At 38.0% G+C, this 24,558-nt stretch overlaps 1 protein-coding gene across 1 annotated transcript in view; it reads right to left on the bottom strand.

Moving 5' to 3' along the window:
• The window catches only part of COL4A5 (collagen type IV alpha 5 chain), a 252,629-nt gene that overhangs the window by 112,900 nt on the left and 115,171 nt on the right, over window positions 1-24,558 (bottom strand). Inside the window, exons 3-4 of the mRNA XM_019956152.2 lie at window positions 10,697-10,786; window positions 2,807-2,851 (exon numbers count right to left, since the gene is read on the bottom strand). Coding sequence (XP_019811711.2) covers window positions 2,807-2,851; window positions 10,697-10,786 — 135 coding nt within the window. The remainder of the gene's footprint in view (window positions 1-2,806; window positions 2,852-10,696; window positions 10,787-24,558) is intronic.

Raw genomic sequence — 24,558 nt, 5'->3', positions numbered from 1 at the left:
AGTCCTGTCCGACTCTTTGCGACCCCATGAATCACAGCACGCCAGGCCTCCCTGTCCATCACCACCTCCCGGAGTTCACTCAGACTCACGTCCATCAAGTCAGTGATGCCATCCAGCCATCTCATCCTCTGCCATCCCCTTCTCCTCCTGCCCCCAATCCCTCCCAGAGTCTTTTCCAATGAGTCAACTCTTCACATGAGGTGGCCAAAGTACTGGAGTTTCAGCTTTTAGCATCATTCCTTCCAAAGAAATCCCAGGGCTGATCTCCTTCAGAATGGACTGGTTGGATCTCCTTGCAGTCCAAGGGACTCTCAAGAGTCTTCTCCAACACCACAGTTCAAAAGCATCAATTCTTCGGCACTCAAATTTCTTCACAGTCCAACTCTCACATCTATACATGACCACTGGAAAAACCATAGCCTTGACTAGACGGACCTTTGTTGGCAAAGTAATGTCTCTGCTTTTCAATATGCTATCTAGGTTGGTCATAACTTTTCTTCCAAGGAATAAGCGCCTTTTAATTTCATGGCTGCAGTCACCATCTGCAGTGATTTTGGAGCCCCCAAAAATAAAGTCTGACACTGTTTCCACTGTTTCCCCATCTATTTCCCATGAAGTGATGTGACCAGATGCCATGATCTTCGTTTTCTGAATGTTGAGTTTTAAGCCAACTTTTTCACTCTCCTCTTTCACTTTCATCAAGAGGCTTCTTAGTTCCTCTTCATTTTCTGCCATAAGGGTGGTGTCATCTGCATATCTGAGGTAATTGATATTTCTCCTGGCAATCTTGATTCCAGCTTGTGCTTCTTCCAGCCCAGAGTTTCTCACGATGTACTCTGCACAGAAGTTAAATAAGCAGGGTGACAATATACAGCCTTGACGTACTCCTTTTCCTATTTGGAACCAGTCTGTTGTTCCATGTCCAGTTCTAACTGTTGCTTCCTGACCTGCATATAGGTTTCTCAAGATGCAGGTCAGGTGGTCTGGTATTCCCATCTCTTTCAGAATTTTCCACAGTTTATTGTGATCCACACAGTCAAAGGCTTTGGCATAGTCAATAAAGCAGAAAAGGATGTTTTTATGGAACTCTCTCATTTTTTTGATGATCCAGAGGATGCTGGCAATTTGATCTCTGGTTCCTCTGCCTTTTCTAAAACCAGCTTGAACATCTGGAAGTTCATGGCTCACGTATTGCTGAAGCCTGGCTTGGAGAATTTTAAGCATTACTTTACTAGCGTGTGAGATGAGTGCAATTGTGCAGTAGTTTGAGCATCTTTGGCATTGCCTTTCTTTGGGATTGGAATGAAAACTGACCTTTTCCAGTCCTGTGGCCACTGCTGAGTTTTCCAAATTTGCTGGCACATTGAGTGCAGCACTTTCACAACATCATCTTTCAGGATTTGAAATAGTTCAACTGGAATTCCATCACCTCCACTAGCTTGGTTCGTAGTGATGCTTTCTAAGGCCCACTTGACTTCACATTCCAGGATATCTGGCTCTAGGTGAGTGATCACACCATCGTGATTATCTGGGTCATGAAGATCTTTTTTGTACTTAGGACATAGTTAATGGTAGCTATAGCTATTAAGATATATGTTATGATTATTATGAACAGCTTTAATAGTATATTGATATTCAGTTATGATAGAAAAACACAGAAGCATGTCTGCTAAAAAAATGTTAAGGGTTTTGAGTTTCTTCGCTGCTTTTCCACTGCTCTACCTACACTAGTCAAAAGTAGCATGTAAGGCAAGCTACGTGTTGTTAAGATGTATATAGCAAACAGAATATTTTAAACATTTATGTAAAATGTATACATCTACTAAATTTCTGGAGATCAGAGGATCAGAATGTTTTTCTTTGTAATACACATAAATATCTAAGCCACCACCCATATATTCTATATTCAAATTCAGGGACCTTGTCAATCTATGAACACAGAATTACAGAGCTAAAAGAGACCATGGAGATATCCTTGTTTGACTTTCTAATATAACAAATGAAGAAACTGAGGCTCAGAAAAGTTAAATCTGATTTTCCAAAAGCCAGTACTATTTATAAACTATAGTTTCCTCCCAATCTAAAACACACTGAAAAGTATATGTCTACTTAAAAGCTATTCAGAAAAATTACACTAAATGTGCACTTAAATTTTCAAACACATCTTGAATTCCAGAACATTAAAACTTGAATAATCATACATCTCAGAACTGATAAAATACTGTATTCTTCCAAAAATAGTTATTCTTTTTTTAAATATTTTGCTATTATGTAGTTACATGGTGGTATAGGCAGTAAAACTTTATGGAACCGACCTCCTTTTTCAAAAATAGTTATTCTTTAACATAATGGCTTCAACTAGAGGCTTCCCAAACTTACTCTCTTCAAGACACACAAATAAAGTTATACCATTTGTACCTGGTTCCCAGGGAGGGTACAATGACCTGAGGTGATCAGTTCTCTGAACTCTGAGATGATCACCCTGGTTGGGTAGTTCTGCTTTAAACCACTTGTGTGATGTATATTTTTAAGAATTTGAAAAATTATTGAAATTTAACACTTTCACATTTCTCAACCATAAGCTACTTTAAAGTCTTCTTATATAAGTTTAAATAGACATCTGGATATATAAAGACAACTATCAAAATACTAAAAGGCTAATTATAGACATACAAACTCTGAAACATTAAAAGATTTCACTTCTCTTCCTGAATTTCTATATGAGTCTTTTTCCAGTTGCCTTATAACACTTCAATAGCTTCTTCGTTTGACCAACAAAACATTTGATACAGCAAATATCACTTACTCTGATCCCTTTTGGTCCTGGTGGCCCTGGAATTCCATCATCACCCTGAAAAATACAACATATTTAGTTATGTTTCCTTCAGAAAGAGCTCTCGAATAACTAACTTTATATTGTAAACTGAGACAAATTTTTGTGAGCCTTTGTGAAAGTTAGTGATAAATTTACATACCCAAGGAAGAAGTATTTATTATTAAGACTAAAAGCACTAAGATAAGTCAAAAGCTAAAAAGTAAGAAAGGCCTTTATTTACTAAGAAGAAAACTGTTGATGGGCAGAAGAAACTTTATACCTGTAAAGTTAGTTATGAATAATGTCAAGAAAATAAAGATGAAATAGTGGTACAGATATCCTTCAAATCATTTGTGCGTGTGTGCATGATCAGTCGCTCAGTCATGTCTGACTCTTTGGGACCCCATAGACCATAGCCCACCAAGGATTATCCTGGTCCATGGATTATCCAGGCAAGAATCCTGGAGTGGGTTGCCATTTCCTCTTCCAGGGGATCTCCCTGACCCAGGGGTCGAATGCATGTCTCCTGCATCCCCTGCATTGCAGGGTGGAATCTTTACCCCTGGGCCACCGGGGAAGCCCCAAATCATTTATGCATTAACAAAATTAGAGCTGAAAACCTGAACAGTTTCTATATTGTGTCAATCTGCTTACCATGCTGCTAATAAACAGCATCACCTCTGAACCTCAATATGAGTTGTTCATGAGTTTGCTGTTTTAAAGCTTTGCTACGTTTTATACAGGCACTTCCTACTGTCAGAGCTAAGAAGGAGTAAGAAAGAACCACAGACTTTCCTTTCAAGCTTCTGCTGCAGACTCCATGCAAAAGAGGCTGCCCACAGGATTGTTAATCTATTTACCCATTTCTAGTTACAACTGCATTGCTGAGAATTTAAAGTCTTGCCTCACTAAGTTTTCCTAAGTAGTTTTTTTTTTTTTTTTTAAAGGAATAAAGAAAACCTAATCCTGCTCCAATAGGCAATATTTTCAGTGGAACATACAGTTAGTACGTCACCATCTGAGGCTTTAGATAGTTTTACTAACTTGGGATATCTTGCTTTATACAAGCTTCCAAACTACTCTACTTACAATCCTAGAGATTCCCTTGTAGGTTCCTTTATGCCCATGTCACAGCCCCTCTTCAATCAGTAAAGCTCTGTTTTTATCTGTTTTATTTGGGGTTTCCATGAAAAATTTTATTTGGAGAAAATGTTACCTGATGTATTAGTTTCTTATGCTGCTCTTACAAATTACCACAAACTTAGTGGGCTAAAAAATAAAACAATATTACATACAGTTCTGGAAGTCTCAGTGGAAGAGCTGTGTTACTTTTTGGAGGGTTGAGATTTCATTTATTTTCTTTCTCCAGCTTCGAGAGCTACCAGCATCCCTCTGCTCATGGCTCTCTTCAATCTTCACAGTCAGTGACAGCTGAATGAGTTTTTCTAACATTGCATCACTCTGACACTGATTCTTCTGCCTCCCTCTTCCACATTTAAAGGACCCTTATGATTATACTGGGTCTACTCAGAGCAACCAGAAAAATTACCCTAGTTTAAAACCAGTTGACTAGCAGCTTTAATTCCACCTGTAATCTTAATTTCACTTACTTTTATAACCTAACATATTCACAGGTTCTGGGGATTAGTTATGGATATCTTTGGCTTTCTGGTGGCTCAGATGGTAAAGAATCCACCTGCAATGTGGGAGACCTGGGTTTGATCCCTGGACTGGAAAGATCCCCTGGAGGAGAGCATGGCAACCCACTCCAGTATTCTTGCCTGAAAAATCCCCATGGACAGAGGAGCCTGGTGGGCTACAGTCCATGGGGTTGCAAAGAGTTGGACACAACTGAATGACTAAGCACAATTAGGAGGTGGATATTAATCTGCCTACCATACTCTGCTTAAAAACAAGCTTAATAATCTACTCTTTTCACAACAGATGCATATTTAAGGAAATTAAAGTAAATCTAAATCTATTTTAAAACTAGAAGATTGATCACTCAATGAATCATTTTATGTCTTCCCACTGAAGGCAGAGATAAGACAAGGATGCCTTAATACTATATTGGACATACTAAGCAACATGGCTAAATAAATTAGAGGTATAAAAATTGGGGAAAATGAGGCAAAACAAATTATTTGTAAATAATATGTTTGTATGCATGGGAAATCCAAGTTAATTAAATGAAAAATTACTATAATCAATAAAATAATTCAGTAAGGTAGCTGTATATAAAAATAACATGAAGAAATCAATAGCTTTCTTATATACCAACAACTACCTGTTAGAAAACATAATGGAAGAAAACATGCAGAAAAAGATAAAATATTTAGCATCACACTGAATAAGATGTAGAAGATTTCAAGGTGACTAATGTTTATGTGGAAAAATAAGTAAGCAATAACACTGAGAAAAATTCTGAAGAATAAAAAGACAAATGAGGGGACACTAGCAGTGTCAGATAAAATATAACAAGTCAGTCATTAAAAGAGTTTGGTTCTCACATCTGAATAAGCAGACCATTGGAAGAGTATGCTACTGCTGCTAAGTCGCTTCAGTCATGTCCAACTCTGTGGGACCCCAGAGACGGCAGCCCACCAGGCTCCCCTGTCCCTGGGATTCTCCAGGCAAGAACACTGAAGTAGGTTGCCATTTGCTTCTCCAATGCATGAAAGTAAAAAGTGAAAGTGAAGTCGCTCAGTCATGTCTGACTCTTAGTGACCCCATGGACTGCAGCCCACCAGGCTCCTCCGTCCATGGGATTTTCCAGAAGTCCAGAAACAGGTCCATATAATCATGTGATTTTGGTATATAATGAAAATGCATTACAAGTCAGAGCAGAAAATTATATTGGGGCACACTTGTGAGGACATCTAGAAAATAAAAGTAGAATTTATATCACAAACCATACCAGGGTGAATTAGAAATTGATATAATATTTACATGAAAAAAGTGAAACTATTAATATACTGGAATAAAACATGTGAGAATTATTTTACATCTTACAGTGGGGAAGGCGTTTCCTATTCAAAACCCAAAGCCATAAAAGACCTTCGATAAACACAGAGGCACATAAATATACACATACACAGATAAAGGGCAATCTCCCTGAAATATAAATAGCTCACTGAAATATGAAAACACCAACAATCCAGTAGAAAAGTGGGCAAATTATATAAACACACAGTTCACAGAAATGAAAAGATGCTCAATTTTCGTAAGAAAATAACATGAGTATTCATTACGAATGTATAGACCTCAGTGGCTAATGGACACAGTGGAAAGGAGGTATTTTTCACTGTATACCTTTTATGTTAATTTATTTTGAACAAAATGAATACACTATCTATGGAAAATCAATTGTTTTTAAGAATAAAGCAATACTTTGGAAATTTTTATATATACACTCCTATATATATTTGTTATTAATATATATATATTTGTTTTCTATACTTTTACTTTCATATACAAATGTATACAGATTAAAGAATAATCCTACAAAATTTTTGACTTGGTATGTACATTAATATATACACGTGTCCAAACATCCAATCACATAAAAAGTATAAATTCAGCTATATTGGCAAGTATGAAGTCATGGTGGAGACTGAAGCACAAAGTGCTTCCAATTAAAAAAACCCAGAGCTTAGAAAGCAGTGAAACCTTCTCATTTTATGGATAAAGAAATGGAATCACAGCGAAAGACTGAATTGCTTTCTTAATTTAAACTGCACACAACTGCACATTTAAAAATTATCATACTGCTGTACAATAGTTCCAATTAATTGTAAATTATTTCAAAAAAACCTAATGTAGTTAGTTTTCAATAATTTGACATAAATTTTATTAAAACTGAAACCACTCAGTGAGCATGGTGTGCAAGAAAACTCAGCACCTAATACCAGGTAAACTCAGATACAGCAAATGTAACTTTATTTTTTTATGGTTCAACTTAATTACTAAGGACCCATTTCACTAACATCGCTGAAATTTAACCTCAATTGGCTGGACTTCCCACCTCATTTTCACAAGGCTGCACCTAAGTTATGGAGAGCTTAAGTAGTTTCAAGGTGTTAAGGGGGTGGGACAGTACAAACTCGAATTCATCGAGATGTCCTTTGCCAACAGTGTGCATGGGTTACTGCTGAGTTAGTGCCCAATTCTGGGCTTACCTGGTGGCTCACCTCAGCCTGCAATGTGGGAGACCTGGGTTTGATCCCTGGGTTGGGAAGATCCCCTGGTGAAGAGGATGGCTACCCACTCCAGTATTCTGGCCTGGAGAATTCCATGGACTGTATAGTTCAAGGGGTCGCAAAGAGTCGGACATGACTGAGAGACTTTCACTCACTGGGCTTCCTTGGTGGCTCCAATGGTGAAGAATCCACCTTCAATGCAGGAGACCTCGATTCAACCCCTGGGTCAGCAAGATTCCCCTGGAGCAGGAAATGACACCTCACTCCAGTATTCTTGCCTGGAGAATCCCATGGACAGAGGAGCATGGAGAACTACAATTCATAGGGTCGCAAAGAGCTGGACACGACTGAGCAACTAAGCACCTAGTGCTCAATTATACCCACTTGACTCAGATCTTTCTGTTATTTCTGTGTTGCCCTTGGGTGTACAAGAAACATTCTGATGTTTTATACCTCATTAGACTAGAAAATTCTGTCGTATATCCCACCTACTTAAATTTTATGCCTTCATTTGGAGTTTTGCTTTTTCCTCAGTGTAAAAGTTCTCTATTCAGGAAATTTATACAAGTCCTGTCTATTCCTGAATCTAACAAAATTCCTTGGTGAACTGCCACCTCCTCAGAGATCATGCACAAACCTATTCCTGTAATCTATGCTATGGTATAGTAAGTGTTAAAAAGTATTATGTATTTAAGTTAATTTTCCCCCTTTACTAAGAAAACCACTTGGTTAAGTATCCATTTGATTCCCTTCATGCTCTAATGGCATGATGTACCACTATTCCATGAAATAAAATTAGGGGAAAAAAAGGGGTTTTAAACTGGTTTTCTTTTCCAGGAAAATGAACAGAACTAGCCCTTTCATCTATCAGTTAATCAGTCTAATACAGATAATAAAGGAGAATGAGCCAAAAGAGCCATTAAAAAACTTCTCCCAATCTTAAAATTCACTATTATCTCTTCCCATTCCATATCTTAACATGCAATAAGATGTTATCCTTGCTCATGATATAGGAGAGACTGCCCACACAGAAGTCAATGGGGAAAAGTATTACCAACTGACAGGATGGCAGCATCTTTGGATCTTTGAGCGTGGGTACACGCTCAAAGAGAGAGGGTGCATGTATCTACCCTCTCTTCTTTCTCTCTCATAGAAAAGCCTACGTGACTTCCTCCTCACTAGATTCATTGATACATTTGTCTCAGATAGTGACCACTCAATTTGACAAACTGGTAGACATGTCACCCATCACCCAACCCTGCAGATAAATGTCTGCTGTGTCCCTGAATACAACAAATGGGTATTTCTCTAAACATGGAAATTCTTAGTACCTCAGATATCCCAACCTTGTTACACTGATGTGTTGCCACAGTTGGACTCTGATGCTACAGAAATAAAACACCTCTTCAGATGTCAACTTTTTCCTAAGCTGGGATTAACTGAGGCATCTGGGAAAAGGGATATGGAATTTGCCACTGGAGCTATTTTGACATCAGTAGTGGTGGCCTTCTCCCCCATACATTCCTCTACCTTATACAATTTTGCAATTCCACTCAAGGACTCTACCCACCAGGAGGGACTTCTGGCTGTTTGGTTCCTGATTATCAATGACTTTTACCCTCCCATCACCGTGTGCACCCCATCTTGGGATATTTCGTTTGTAAAAGTCAGGCCTTTGACTTTCTGACCAATGTGCATAGTGGAGGCATGGACAAGAGACTTCTAAATATTCAAAACAGCCTCTCCCACTGAGCACATCACAGTAAAACAGAGTAACAGTGGAACTCAAGGTAGATTGTGGTTACTCAAGAGAATAGTCTACTCATGTTTATGTTCCTGGCAACTTTTTCCACTGTCAGGGCCATTCATTAGGAAAAGTTGTGTGCAACGTGTCCTTGAAAGTGAAGTGAAAGTGAAAGTTGCTCAGTTGTGTCTGACTCTTTGCGACCCCATAGACTATACAGTCCATGGAATTCTTGGCCAGAATACTGGAGTGGGTAACTGTTCCCTTCTCCAGGGTGTCTTCCCAATCCAGGGATCAAACCAAGGTCTCCCACATGCTAGTGGACTCTTTACCAGCTGAACCACCAGGGAAGCCCAAGAATACTGGAGTGGGTAGCCTATTCCTTCTCCATGGGATCTTCCCGACCCAGGAATCGAACTGGGGTCTCTTGCATTGCAGGCGGATTCTTTACCAGCTGAGTTACCAGGGAAGCCCCAACTTGTCCTTGACCTCTCCTAAAGTCATTAATGATACCATTTCAGCTTTGGAAGCACAACAGACCAGCCTCACCAACCTGGCCTGAATAGTACTGGATTAACAGCCTAGTCTTCAACTTCCTGCTGGCCAACCAAGGAATGGTCTTGCTATTGCCAGAACTTCATGATGTACCTACATCACTAAAACTGGCAAGGTAGAGCAGTCTATCACTAGACTTAAGAAAAAAGTCTTCTGGCTCTCTAAATTTGATCAGATGGGCTGTGGGCCATCTATTCCTGGTTTGATAACTGTCTGAGCCACCAGGGAATCCCAATGGTTGGGGCTGATGGTTAGACTCACTCCTCCAGGCAGGCCTGATCATCCTACTTGGAGTAATTTTGATCATGACCATGATCCACTGTAGCCTCATACTAATTATATTGTGACATAACTCCTCAAAGTCCGACCCATCCAAGTCCATGTTGGAGTGACCTATGTTTCTCATTTGGGTCTTAAAAAATCAAGAGATGAAATTGAGGAGTCTGGCTCCTGGCTAAAGACCTACGTGTGATTTTTCAGACCCAACAACAGGCAGTTACAAAGACCTCATGGTAAACCTCATATAGAAAAGCTGCCCATCCCATGCCAGAAAGCCTCATATAGGAAAGCGGCCCATTCCATGCCAGAAAGCCTCATATAGGAAAGTGGCCCATCCCACACCAGAATTAGTGCACAGCCAATGCATGTCAGTCTCTGAAGGGAGTTGTAGTTAAGGTATCAGTCCTCCTGGCTGGTCATGCTCTTATTCACATCTGCATTGAAAGGCCTCTTTATATGGAGGCTTGGTGAAGACCTCTTTATTGAGTGCAGGATGGGGACCTTGACATTTGTTTCTGTTCTCTGTACTTTTCCACTCCTAGCTCTTCCCTCTCTCCCTGCATCCATCCAGCCCTCTGGTATACTAAAAAACACCAGTTTTTTCCCTCCAAGCTTCCGGAGCAATGAAACAATTCCCCATGCTGAAGCATTTGACCCTCACTGGCACTTTTCCATGAGGAATAATGGAACAGTGGGGAAATCCACACTTTCTCTGTTTATGTTTTGCTTATCACACTGTCACAGTAAGTGACTAAAGGCTTGAATGTTACTTTCCTTTTGGCTTGTTGTCTTAACCAGTACTCTGACACCTGGCAGTTCAGCTCTCTCCAGTTCAGCTGAGCTCCTGACAGGACTTAATTTTTGTTCAGGATCCCAATAACCACACACCATTAACAGTATCTTCCAAAAGCATTTGAATACAGCAGTAATATTTAGCCTTTTACAAACACCAACAATGAAGTATAAATTCCTGGCCATTCTAATGTTTTATTTAAATATTAGTTTTTGGCTGTAATTCAGTAAGTTTTTAATTCATCTGATACTTATTCCATATTAAGATGGCTTCATTTCTTTGGTATTACTGACTGGCAACTTGGCACGTACCTTTTGTCCCCGAGGCCCTGGGGGCCCTTCTGGACCTGGAAATCCAGGCAAACCTGGGTGGCCTTCCAAACCTGGAAATCCTCTCTCCCCCTGCAATTGAATAAGAAAGAAAGATAAGGTCACTCGTCAATTTTCAAGCAGAAGCATGGATGAGATTCAAAAACATCAAATGACTAGAGAAGATTAATTTATTTATGCTAAATTCAGAGTATCTACTAACATGGAGAAAATTGTATGATATGAGTAGAAAAACACAAACCACTCTACTATCTTATTAGATATATCTAATATTGTATTTGGTAATGTAATCTCTTGCTTTCTCATAAAATTTAAAGGCTTATCAGAGATGAAATAAAGTTGAAACATACTGACATGAAGAATTTAACAGGGAAGATGGCAATAAATTCAGGAAACTAGGTCTGAAGGGGTTACAATGAAATAAGTATGGTACACAGATGAAGAAGGCTAAAAGAACATCAGAGAAGATTTCAGGTTTGTAGTAGAGCACAGAATTGTAGGATTATTAATAATGGAAATTAATTAACTGGTCAGTGACAAGTTAGCTAGAAAAGGGCTTGATAATATCAAGATCTTTATATATTTTTTCTGATTGTAAAATTAAATAAAAAAAGGAATCCATGTTTGTTCTGGAAAAAAAAGAAAAAAATCACCACTAATTATGACTCAAGTCCCAGTTCTGACCACGCACTTATCAATACCAGCACAGGAGGGCTGCCTACCTACTAGTGAGGATCCACCACATCTTATCAGCATCTATCAACAAAGGTTGCCTGATGTGCAAATCTCTACAACCAGACAGGTAGGGGCTACAGAGCCACCATGTGTACTAACATACCATTAGACATATTAGAGTTGGTTAACTTGCATACAGTCAATTATGCTGAGTGTGAACCCCAACATCTCCAGGGGATCCAATCACAGACAGCAAATTCACCACTATTACATTTAAGAACCCCAAGGGCTCATAGTTCCAAGGCATGAGCTTTCAACTGCTTGGCTGTACGCAGTTCTCTACTTTTCTAAGGCTTGAAGGTTGAGTCTCTGGCCAAAGGCTCTGGACCTTTTTCTGTAAACCCCTCTCCCCAGATTCTATCCACAGTGACAGCCTAGGCAGCACGTGAGAAAGACAAAGCATCTATATCTACAAGGCAACTGACTAATGGCCCATAAGAGGCATATACCCCTGGAGGTTAAGGGACAACAGACTTTCATTCACAATCCCAGTGGGCATGTGTATCTGTGTGTGTGTGTGTGTGTGTGTGTGTGTGTGTTAAGTACTAAGTTTAGCCTGGATAGCTTAGATAATCTTGTACTGAATACTTTCTTTTTATGTTGAATCATACTATAATAAATATAAGAACTTTGAAAAGGCTACTTCTGGTCAGTTTTCACTTATTACTTCAAAACCAATGAAGCAAATGTTACCCAATTAATGTTAGGTCTCAACATTCCTGTAGCATTGACAATAATTATCATTATTGACATATTACTGTATTTTCTATTTTCAATAAATATATCTCTCTGTTGTTTTGATAACTCATAGGATTGTGATAATTTAGCATCCAAAGGGCTTCCCTGGTGGCTTAGATGGTAAAGAATCTGTCTGCAATGTGGGAGACCCAGGTTCGATCCCTGGGCTGGGAAGATGTCCTGGAGAAGGAAATGGCAACCCACTCCAGTATTCTTGCCTGGAGAAGTCCATGGACAGAAGAACCTTGTGGGCTACAGTCCATGGGGTCGCAAAAAGTCAGACACGACTGAGCGACAAACATACATACACATACACACACAGAATCTCAACTCCACTATTTTGAAGAAAACAGAACAAGAAAAGAGAAATAGAAGATTAAAAATTTTTAGACTTGGATTGCCTCAGTTCACTACATAGCCCATTTCTAGCAGAGCTGGTAACAGAAATCTAATCAAAAGTGCCAGTCAGAAAGGAAGCTAGAATGAAATAAAATAATCTAGTTGGAATAGATTTCCATAAGTGGAAAACACAGCTATGTTTTAGGATCTCTGCTGATATTTAGAGCATATCTCTGCCAAAACTTGAGGCTAATGCTTGAAGAGAGCTATATAGTTTCAGAAGCCAAATTGCTACTTAGCTATAGATAATAGAGGAATAAACTAGAAACTGAAAGTAGAGAGTGCTAAAAAGCTTAACTACACTTGTATTAATAAAAATCATATACCTATACCAGATTCCTATCCTGAAATTTCCTCACACAATAGTCAAATAATGTTGTAGTCCTATCTAGCTGACAGAGCAGTATCATCCCAAGAAAGACAGAATGGCAGCTACTGGAGGAAAGTAGCAAAAAATTGCAATAGCAACCCCCAGTCTTCAAAAGGTAGAAAGGTTCCTGCAGTAGAAACTATAAAAGGCTTCCATGAGGAGAGGGTGCAAGAGGGTCCTCTAACCTAATTCCTAATACAGGAAGTAGGGAAGGCTGACATTTGTTGCATGCCTACCCTTTCTACTGGTTGTCAGGCAATTATTTAATCCTTATAGCTACCTAGATTTTACTGTAATTTGCTAATACCACTCACTAACATAGAAAATGATGTGGTGCACCTATTTCTGAAGGTTAAACTTAAACCTGGTTTGTGCTGCCTGCCCACATTTGGATAAAAAATATTATTCTAATTTTTCTTTGTGGAATAATAGTCTTCTCTCTCTGCCTGTCCTTTAAATATTGGTATTACATCGAATGCCCTTTTTTGACCCTTTCTCTGGGATATCTCAAATATCAACATATTTTTTCCTAAAAGCTGGGTTCACAGGGCCAAATGTCTTAAACATCTCTTGAATATCACACAGGCACCTAACACTCAACAATAACAATAGCAAATGCGTATTGAACGCTTTCTATGTGCCAGAGTTCATTCTTAATTCTTTCCATGTTTCATCTTATTTAATCATCCCAATGACAATATTAGGTAAATACTATTATTATTTTCACTTTATAGATGAAGAATTAAAGCAAAGAGAAGTTGAATAATTTTCTCAAAAGCAAATTTAACATAAAGAACATTGAAATCATTATCTTTCAGCCATCTTATTTATTTCAGGAAATAACACAATCCAGCTACCTTGGCCAGAAATTTATAATAATCTCAATTCCATTCTCTCCATTTTCCCTTCATCTAACCAATTATGCTATGTTCATCATTGTATTCTTAGTGCCCAACAGAACAAATATGCAGTAAATATTCATTCAATGAATGAACTTCCTTCAGTTCAGTTCAGTTGCTCAGTTGTGTCCAACTCTTTGCGACCCCATGGACTGAGCACGCCAGGCCCCCGTGTCCATCGCCAACTCCTGGAGTTTACTCAAACTCATTTATGGCACATGCTTTCCTCAAAGATTCAGAAAAAAATAAGAGCTAGGATTAGGGGAAATTATACATAAGATGACTTTTATTTGCAATAAAGCTGGCTTACATACAAGCTAGAATTTAAGAGAAGGATAATAGACTAATTTTAGTTCAGTTCAGTCACTCAGTTGTGTCCGACTCTTTGCGACCCCATGGACTGAAGCACGCCAGGCCTCCCTGTCCATCACCAGCTCCAGGAGTCTATTCAAACTCATGTCCATTGAGTTAGTGAGGCCATCCAAGCAGCTCATCCTCCGTCATCCCCTTCTCCTCCCACCTTCAATCTTTCCCAGCATCAGAGGCTTTTCAAATGAGTCAGCTCTTCGCATCAGGTGGCCAAAGTATTGGAGTTTCAGCTTCAACATTAGTCCTTCCAATGAATATTCAGGACTAATCTCCTTTAGGATGGACTGGTTGGACCTCCTTGCAGTCCAAGGGACTCTCAAGAGTCTTCTCCAACACCACAGTTCCAAAGCATCAATTCTTCAGCGCTCAGCTTTCTTTATAGTCCATCTCTCACATCCATACATGACCACTGGAAAAACCATAAACTTGACTAGACAGACCTTTGTTGGCAAAGTAATGTCTCTGCTTTCTAATATGCTGTCTAGGTTGGTCACAACTTTCCTTCCATGGAGTAAGCGTCTTTTAATTTTGAAGTAGGACCTACTTTGTGAGTAAGACGTACACATAAAAATGTTATAGGAAGGGCACTTTATAATCACAAGAAGAAAGTTATGTGATCATGGAAATAAAAAATAAATTCTAAGAATAGTTTCTTGGGGCTTCCCTGGTGGTACAGTGGTTCAGAATCCACCTTGCAATCATGGGACACCAGATTGATCCCTGGTGCAGGAGGATTCCACATGCCATGGAGCAACTAAGCCTGTGTGCCACAACTACTGAGTTTGCACTCTAGAGCCTGCGAGCTGCAACTACTGAAGCCCACAAACCCTAGAGCCCACAGTCCACAACATGTGAAGCCACCACAATGAGCAGGTCCCGCACTGCAACTAGAGAGTAGCCGTCATTCACTGCAATTAGAGAAAGTCTGAGTGTAAAAATGAAGACCCAGCACAGCCAAATGTAAAAATAAATACAAAATTTAAAAGAAAAAAACAGTTTATCAAAACAGGTACACAACAGGAAAAATATTGGATTTCTGAGGATAGGAAAAATAAAAATTAGGACAAACTGTCACAATGACAATTATAATTAAAATTATTTGAAGATTATACTATTGTAAAAAGTAAAAATTATATAAACCTATGGACAAAGCAATACCCTTAACAGACAAATGGCAACAATGATTTAATTAGGTAATGCAATTATAATGGTTTTATAATTATATAAATTATGGGCAACTGTGTCTTCTTTTGTTTAATTTCTATTGTCTTTGTAATTATATAGCATAAAGAAATATTTGAAGTAATTACAACAAGAACATGGATCTTTAGGAACTGTCAAAATGGAAATAATCTAGGTCAGAAGATCTCAAATTTTAGCTTGCATCAGAACCACTTGGACAACTTGTTGAAATAAGGTTACCTGGTCCTGCCTCAGAATTAGATTCAGTAGGTCTGCTATGGAGCCTAAGAATCTGCATTTCTAACAAGCTCCCAGTAAATGCTGATGCAGCTGGTAGAGGGGCACACTTTATTTAGATAATATTTGACTATGACATGAATTTTGGGATGTCAATTGATTGATCTCTTGTTCTCATTAGCAGTCTGGTGAATTTTGTTTTTAGCAGTATGTACTTGAACACATTCCTTTGGCAGAATGTACATGCTTCTGTGTTAAACTTATTTTTTAAAAGCAGTTTTATTGAAGTAAAATTAATATACAATAAATTTCACTTAAAGTACACAATTTGAAAATTTTTGTCATATATGTGACAACCAAAATAATGAACATATCTATCACTCATAAAAATTTCCTTGTCTTTTCAACAAATGGTCCTAGAAAAACTGGACATTCCCAGAAAAAAAAATTCTAGACACAGACCTTACACCTTCATAAAAATAACTCAAAATGGATCAGAGACTTAAATGCAAAACATAAAACTCCTAGAAAATAACATGGGAGAAAACCTAGGTGACCTTGGATGTGGTGGTGACATTTTAGATGCCACAACAAGGGCACAATCCACAAAAGAAACAATTGATAAACTGGACTTCAAGAAAATGAAAAGCTTCTGCTCTGCAGGAAACAATGTCAAGAGAATGAGAAGACAAATCACAGACTGGGAAAAATATTTTCAAAAGATACATCTGATAAAGGACTGTTATCCAAGTTGACAAAGAATTCTTAAAAACTCAACAATAAGAAAACAACCTGATTTAAAAATGGGTCAAAGACTCTATGGGGCTCCCCTGGTGGCTCAGACTGTAAAGAATCGCTCTGCAGTACAGGACACCCGGGATAGATCCTTGGGTCAGGAAGATCCCCTGGAAAAGGGAATGGCTACCCACTCCAGTATCCTTGCCTGGAGAATTCCATGGTCAGAGGAGCCTGGAGGGTTACAGTCAATGGGATCGCAAAGAGACACAACTAAGAGACAGAGACTCACTCACAAAAACTTTAACTGATACCTCACTGAAAAAGATATACAGATGGCAAGTAAGCATATGAAAAAAATGCTCCACATCATATGTCATCAGGGAAATGGAAATTAAAAAGTAACAATGAGATACCTTTACACACCCATTAAATTGGCCAAAATCCAGGGTATTGACAATACCAAATGCTGACAAGGATATGAAGCAACAGGAACTCTCATTCATTACTGGTGGAATGCAAAATGGTGCAGCCACTTTGGAAGACACTTTGGCAGTTTCTTACAAAACTAAACATACTTTTATCATATGATCTAGCAATCGTGTTCCTTGGTATTAACCCACAGGAGTTGAAAATTTATATCCACACAAAAACCTGCATTGAATGTTTATAGCAGTTTTATTCATAATTGCCAAACCTGGAAGCAACCAAGATGTTTTTCAGTAGGTGAACAGATAAAATGTGGTGCATTCAGACAAAGGAATATTATTAATATCAGTCCAGAAAGAAACAAGCTATCACACCATGAAAAGACATGAAGGAAATTTAAATGCATATCATTAATTGAAAGGAGCTTATCTGAAAAGGCTGCATACCATGTAATTCTAACTATATGACATTCTGGAAAAGGTAAAATTATACCAACAGTAAAAATATCAGTGGTTGCCAGTGGGTGTAGGTTGGGGAGATCAATAGAGGGAGCAGAGTTTTTTTTTAGGTCAGTGAAAATACTCTGTATGATAATTTAATATGGATGCCTGTCATTATACATTTTTCCAAACACACAGAATGTATAACACCAAGAGTAAACGCTAAGGTAAAATTTAAATTTGGGGTGATAATGACATATCAATGTAGGTTCATCAACTGTAACAAATGTGCCACTATGGTATAGCTGGGGAGGCTATGCATGTGTGGGGGTAGGGCACATACGCGAAATCTGTATCTCTTTTGATTTTTCTGTGAGCCTAAAACTGCACCAAAAAATAAAATCTTTTTAAAATAACAATATTAAATGAAATATTATAAATATTGAAAAAATTTCCTTGTCCCCCTTTATGTCTTCCTCCTGCCTCTCCTCATAACCCCAGGCAATAACTGATTTGCTTTCCATCACCAGAGATTAATTTGCATTTTTCAAAGTTTTTTATTAATGGAATTATACAGAATATACATTTTGTCTAACTTTTCACTCAGCATAATTATTTTGTGATTCAGAAGTGTGTCAACAGTTCATTCCTTTCTATTGCTGAGTAGTATTCCATTGTATGTATATATATATATCACCCTTGAACAACATGAGGGTCAGGAGTGCCAACCCCTGTGTGGTTAAAAATCTGAGTATAATTTTACAGCTGGTGCTCCAAATCTTCAGTTCTGTAACTATGGATTCTAATCAGCTACAGACTGTATACTACTGTAGTATGTATTTATTGAAATAAATCTGAATATACGTAGACCCATGAAGTTAAAATCCATGTTGTTCAAGGATCAGCTCTACTACAATTTGCTAAGATTCATTCACCTGTTAAAAGGCAGTTGAGTTGATTCCTGTTTCTGGCTATTACAAATAGAGCTACCATGACATCATGTACAAGGATGGTATAGACACATGCTTTCATTTCTCATGGGTAAATGCCTAGGAATAGAGGGGGTCATATGACAGGTTTATGTTAACCTGTTTAAGAAACTGCCAAACTATTTTCCAAAGTATTTGCTTCATTCTAGATCAGAGAAGGCAATGGCACCACACTCCAGTACTCTTGCTGGGAAATCCCATGGACAGAGGAACCTGGTAGGCTACAGTCCATGGGGCTGCTAAGAGTCAGACACGACTGAGTGACTTCACTTTCACTTTTCACTTTCATGCATTGGAGAAGGAAATGGCAACCCACTCCAGTGTTCTTGTCTGGAGAATCCCAGGGACAGGAGAGCCTGGTGGGCTTCTGTCTATGGGGTTGCACAGATTCAGACACGACTGACACGACTTAGCAGCAGTAGCAGCAGCAGCAGATCTCTACCAGCAATCTGTGATAATTTCAGTTGCTCCACACATTGATCTGTATTTGGTATGGTTATGTTCTAATATTTACACATTCTTATAGGTTTATAGTAGTATCTCCTCATAGATTTATTATACACTTCCCTAATTATTAATATTGAGTAACTTTTCATGTGTTTACTATATGATGCCATCATCTATTCTTTTGGGAAGTGTCTTCAAAGCTTTTGCCAACTTGTTTTTAATTTAATTTTACTTGGGGATGTTTATTATTTAGTTTTGAGATTTCTTTATATATTTTGGTTTCAAGATTCTTATCAGATAGGTAATTCATTAATATTTCTTCCTAGTCTGTGAACTGTCTTTTCATTCTCTTAGTATCTTCAGAAAAGAATACATTCTTGGGCTTCCCTGGTGGCTTAGTGGTAAAGAATCCACCTGCCAATGCAGGAGACACGGGTTCGATCCCTGATCCAGAAAGATCCCACATGTTGCGGAGCAACTAAGCTCATGCCCCACAACTATTCAGTCTGTGCTCTAGGGCCTGGGAACCCAACTACTGAAGCCTGTACACCCTAGAGCCCATGCTCGGCACCAAGAAAAGCCATTGCAATGAGAAGCCCATGCATACAACTGGAGTGTAGTCCCTGCTCACCACAACTAGAGAAAGCCCGTGCAGCAATAAAGACCCAGCACAACCAAAAATAAATAAATAAACTTATTTTTTTTTAAAAAGATACGTTCTTTATTTTGATGAAATACAATTTATCAGTCTTTCTTTTACAGATCATGTTTTTATTGTCATATCTAAGAAATATCTACCTAATCGAAGGTCACAAGGATTTTTTCCTGTGTTTTCTTCTGAAAGATTTGTAGACTTAGGTTTTATAGATTAAGGCTTTATATTTAGGTCTATGACCCATTTTGAATTAATTTTTGCATATAGGGCAAGCAGTGAGTCAAAGTTCATTTTTGTGAATATGCATATCCAGTTCTTCCAGTACCCTTTGTTGTAAATACCATCTTTTCGCCACTGAATTGTTTTTGCACTTTTGTCAATAAATCAATTTATCATGCACCTATGGTCTAGTTACGGACCCTATTGTGTTCCATTCATCTATATGTCTATCTTTTTTGCTATTAGCACACTATCATGTTTACTGTAGTTTTATTCTAAGTCTTCGAATTGTGTAATATAGATATTTTAGCTTCATTCTTTTAAAAAGCTACGTTAGCATTTACACCTGATTTTATTTAGTTTTTTAAAATATTTATTTATACTGTTGTGTTGGGTCTTAGTTTTGACATGTGGGATCTTTCATTGCAGCCCACAGACTCTAGTTGTGGTGTGTGGGCTTAGTTGCTCTGTAGCAGGTAAGAACTTAGTTCCCTGACCAAGGATCAAACCTGAGTACTCTGCATTGCAAGGCAGATTCTTAACCACTGTACCACAGGGAAGTCCCTACACCTGAATTTTGTGTGTACTAAGTAGCTTCAGTCGAGTCCAACTCCTTGTAACCTTATGGACTGTAGCCCGCCAGGCTCCTCTGTCCATGGGATTCCCCAAGCAAAAATACTGGAATGGGTTGCCATGCCCTCCTTCAGGGGATCTTCCCCATCCAGGGATCTAACCCAGGTCTCCCACATTGCAGGCAGATTCTTTAATGTCTGAGCCACCAGGGAAGCCCACACTGGAATTTTAGAATCAGCTTAATTTCTACAAGAAAAGTAAGAAGGTCTATTAATCTGTATATAAATTTGGAGAGAATTGGCATCTTAGTAATGTTGAGCACTTTAATACCTAAACATGATATATATCTGTGTTAATTCAGGTATTCATTTCTCTCAACAATATTTTTGTAGTTTTCAATGCACTGGACTTACACATTTTTGTCTGACTTGCTCCCATGTATTTCAAATTTCTGGTGATCTTGCAAAAGGCATTTTTATAACTCCTATTTCCAAATTTTCATTGTTCAATATATACATATAAATGATCTTTATTGATCTTATCATGTTTGTTTATTCTGATCTTTCTACACTCACAAAGTTTATAAGCATTTTAGTATTGTTCATCTACAAAAAAAGAGAGTTTTATTCTTCCATTCTAGTATGGATGCTTTTCCTTTTCTAGTCTTACTGCACTGGCAATGTTGAATAGAAATAGCGAGAGCAGACATGTTCCTATCTTAGAAGAAAGGGATGTAGTCTTTCTCCATTGAATATAATTTTGGCTATAGGGGTTTGGTAGATGCTCCTTAAGATTAAGGAAATCCATTCTATTTCTAGTTTGCTAAGATTATCAGAAATTGATGATGAATTTTGGTAAGTGCTTTATTTGTATCTATTGAGATAATTATATGGTGGGCTTATTTATGTTTAAAATTTTTATTTAGTTTTTTAACATGGTGAATTATAATTTTTGATTTTCAAATATTAAACCTACCATGCATTACTTGCATAAACCCCACTTGGTAAGGACATATTATCTGCTTTATACACCACTGGATCTGATTTGCTAAAATTTTGTTCTTCATTTCTTCAGCTCTATTAATGAGCTATAGTTTAATGATTTTTAACTTTTGTCTTTGGTTTGGTTTTAGGGCGTATTTGTTTCATAAAATTAGTTGGACATCAGTCCTTATCCCTCCACTGTCTGAGTTTATGCAAGACTGATATTGTTTCTTACATAAATGCTTCATATAATTCCTCAGTGAAAACTTCTGCACTAGAATTTTTATGTGAGTGTGGGAAGGGTTTGATAATTAAATTTCCTTAGTAGATATAGAGCTATTCATATTTTGTTTCATTTAATTACTTAGTTGGTTAGTGTTAGGTAATGTGTGTTTCTCAAGTTATTTGTCCATCTTTCTTCAGTCTTCTTCATTCTGCTGTTAAAAGCCCATCTGGTAAATGGTTCTTTCTCATATTTTGCTTTCCTTGCTTTCTTTTTACACAATTTCCAGTGCTCTGTTATGATTCTCTATCTGTTCACTTATTATTAGCAGAGTTCCCTTTAAACCAACAAATATATTTATCCTATCTGCTTTAAATTACTCTCCATTTTTAATTATTTAATTTCACTGTCAGTCATTGATTCATAGGTTTATACTATTTAATCATCAGCAACAATTGCACTCATCTCACATGCTAGTAATGCTCAAAATTCTTCAAGCCAGGCTTCAGCAATACATGAACTGTGAACTTCCAGATGTTCAAGCTAGTTTCAGAAAAGGCAGAGGAACCAGAGATCAAATTGCCAACATCCACTGGATCATCGAAAAAGCAAGAGAGTTCCAGAAAAACATCTACTTCTGCTTTATTGACTATGCCTAAGCCTTTGACTGTGTGGATCACAATAAACTGTGGAAAATTCTGAAAGAGATGGGAATACCAGACCACCTGACCTGCCTCTTGAGAAATCTGTATGCAGGTCTTAGAACTGGACATGGAACAACAGACTGGTTCCAAATAGGGAAAGGAACACATCAAGGCTGTGTACTGTCACCCTGCTTATTTAACTTCTATGCAGAGTACATCACAAGAAACGCTGGGCTGGAAGAAGTACAAGCTGGAATCAAGATTGCTGGGAGAAATATCAAGAACCTCGGATATGCAGATGACACCACCCTTACGGCAGAAAGTGAAGAGGAACTTAAGAGCCTCTTGATGAAAGTGAAAGAGGAGAATGAAAAAGTTGGCTTAAAGCTTAACATTCAGAAACAAAGATCATGCCATCTGATCTCATCACTTCATGGGAAATAATGGGGAAACAGTGGAAACAGTGTCAGACTTTATTTTGGGGGGCTCAAAAATCACTACAGATGGTGACTGCAGCCATAAAATTAAAAGACGCTTACTACTTGGAAGGAAAGTTATGACCAACCTAGACAGCATATTGAAAAGCAGAGACATTACTTTGCCAACAAAGGTCCGTCTAGTCAAGGCTATGGTTTTTCCAGTGGTTATGTATGGATGTGAGAGTTGGACTGTGAAGAAAGCTGAGCACCAAAGAATTGATGCTTTTGAACTGTGGTGTTGGAGAAGACTCTTGAGAGTCCTTTGGAATGCACGGAGATCCAACCAGTCCATTCTGAAGGAAATCAGCCCTGGGATTTCTTTGGAAGGAATGATGCTATAGCTGAAACTCCAGTACTTTGGCTACCTCATGCGAAGAGTTGACTCATTAGAAAAGACTCTGATGCTGGGAGGGATTGGGGGCAGTAGGAGAAGGGGATGACAGAGGATGAGATGGCTGGATGGCATCACCGACTCAATGGATGTGAGTTTGAGTGAACTCCAGGAGTTGGTGATGGACAGGGAGGCCTGGCGTGCTGCGATTCATGGGGTCGCAAAGAGTTGGACATGACTGAGCGACTGAACTGAACTGAATACTTACTTTGTAATCAGTTGTCTAAAAATTCTAACATCTGTGTCATTGCAGAGTTAGTTTTCATTTATTGGTCTTTTTCTTGACTATGGGTCACTTTTACTTGTTACTTCACAGATCTTGCTGTGTTAGTGTCTAGCAAGTTTTAATTGTATACTGGACATTGTACTTAATATGTATACACATCCTGGATTCTTTTATATTGTCTGAAAAGTACTGAATATTTGTTTTAGGAAATAGCTAACTCGGCTGAATTAACACTTAAAACTCCATTTTCCTTTCAATGGACAGCAGTTAAATCTGTGTTGCCTTATTGAGGCCTTTAAGCGTTCCTTTCTGCTGGGTTGAATGAATCCTCCTGTATACATATAAAGTTCAAGGTTCAACCAAGTATTTTGGTGACATTTGCAAGCAGATATTTGGGCTCTCCATTCTGTAACTCTCTCCATTCCAGCATATCTCCCATCATTTTATAGCCATTCTGGCATCCTCAATTCTGTCCTTGACTTCTCAAGCCACTAGGACTGTGGTTTTCTGTCTGCCATCTTACCATCCGTTGCCATGCAGACTGAAAGGTATACCCAGGATAAAAAGGTACATAAGTGAAAACATGCCCACTGTACTTCCCTTCTTTAAGAGGCAGAATTTGCTCTACTGTTTTCCTACTTTGGTCACTCTCCTATGCTATTAAATAGTTGTTATATTTTGTCCAGAATGTTCACTTCTTAAGAGTTAATCTGATAAAAGGCATTCCACTAATGTCAGAATGAATCCCTCTTGGTCTTTTTACCACTACAGAAATTACCTTTACCATAAAACTACTCCCCTCAAACTAATGTTACTCAAATAATGGTTCTGTATAACACTCTTCAATTATTATTAATAGGTGTTCTGTTGGAAGGAACATGGGTTAAATAAATAACTTTGCAAAACAAATAGGTTTCTTTACTCCAGGACTTTTAAACCCCTTTAATATGCTAGTGTACCTTCTATATGTCTAAACGGAATATGCTCAAGATACTGTCCTGAACTTTTTCTTATATAATTAGTAACATTCAGTTATTCATTCAAAAATATTGAGTCCCAAAGAATGAAGACTAGAGTATGATCACCTTCCCCCAGTACAATTCTTTGTAAGGTACTATCCCTTTTTAAACACATCTAATTTCAGTGTCAGTCACTGATTCATAGTAGCTAGATTTGTGCTATTTAATCATCACTAATACTTTGTAATCATCATATCTACACAGTAAGGACGCTGTTATGAGAAAAGTAAGATGAAAGTAGAGATGCAGCAATCATTAACTTACATGGACTAGATAAAAATACATGAAATTGCCTAGTGTCTAGCATAGATTAGTAGCCTGATAAATATTTTGTTCCTTAATGTTGTTTTTACTTTCTTTTGCCTATTAAGTCAGTGATTACAAGATGCATCAGAGATTGGCAGACTATAGTTATCAGGCCAAATGCAGTCAGAAGCCCATTTTGTATAGTCCTAAAAGCTAA

Source organism: Bos indicus, chromosome X (genome assembly GCF_029378745.1).
Source record: "Bos indicus isolate NIAB-ARS_2022 breed Sahiwal x Tharparkar chromosome X, NIAB-ARS_B.indTharparkar_mat_pri_1.0, whole genome shotgun sequence".
In the NCBI taxonomy this organism is placed as follows: domain Eukaryota; kingdom Metazoa; phylum Chordata; class Mammalia; order Artiodactyla; family Bovidae; genus Bos; species Bos indicus.
Note: the sequence above shows the minus strand (reverse complement) of the source record. Positions and strands in the feature narration are given on the sequence as shown.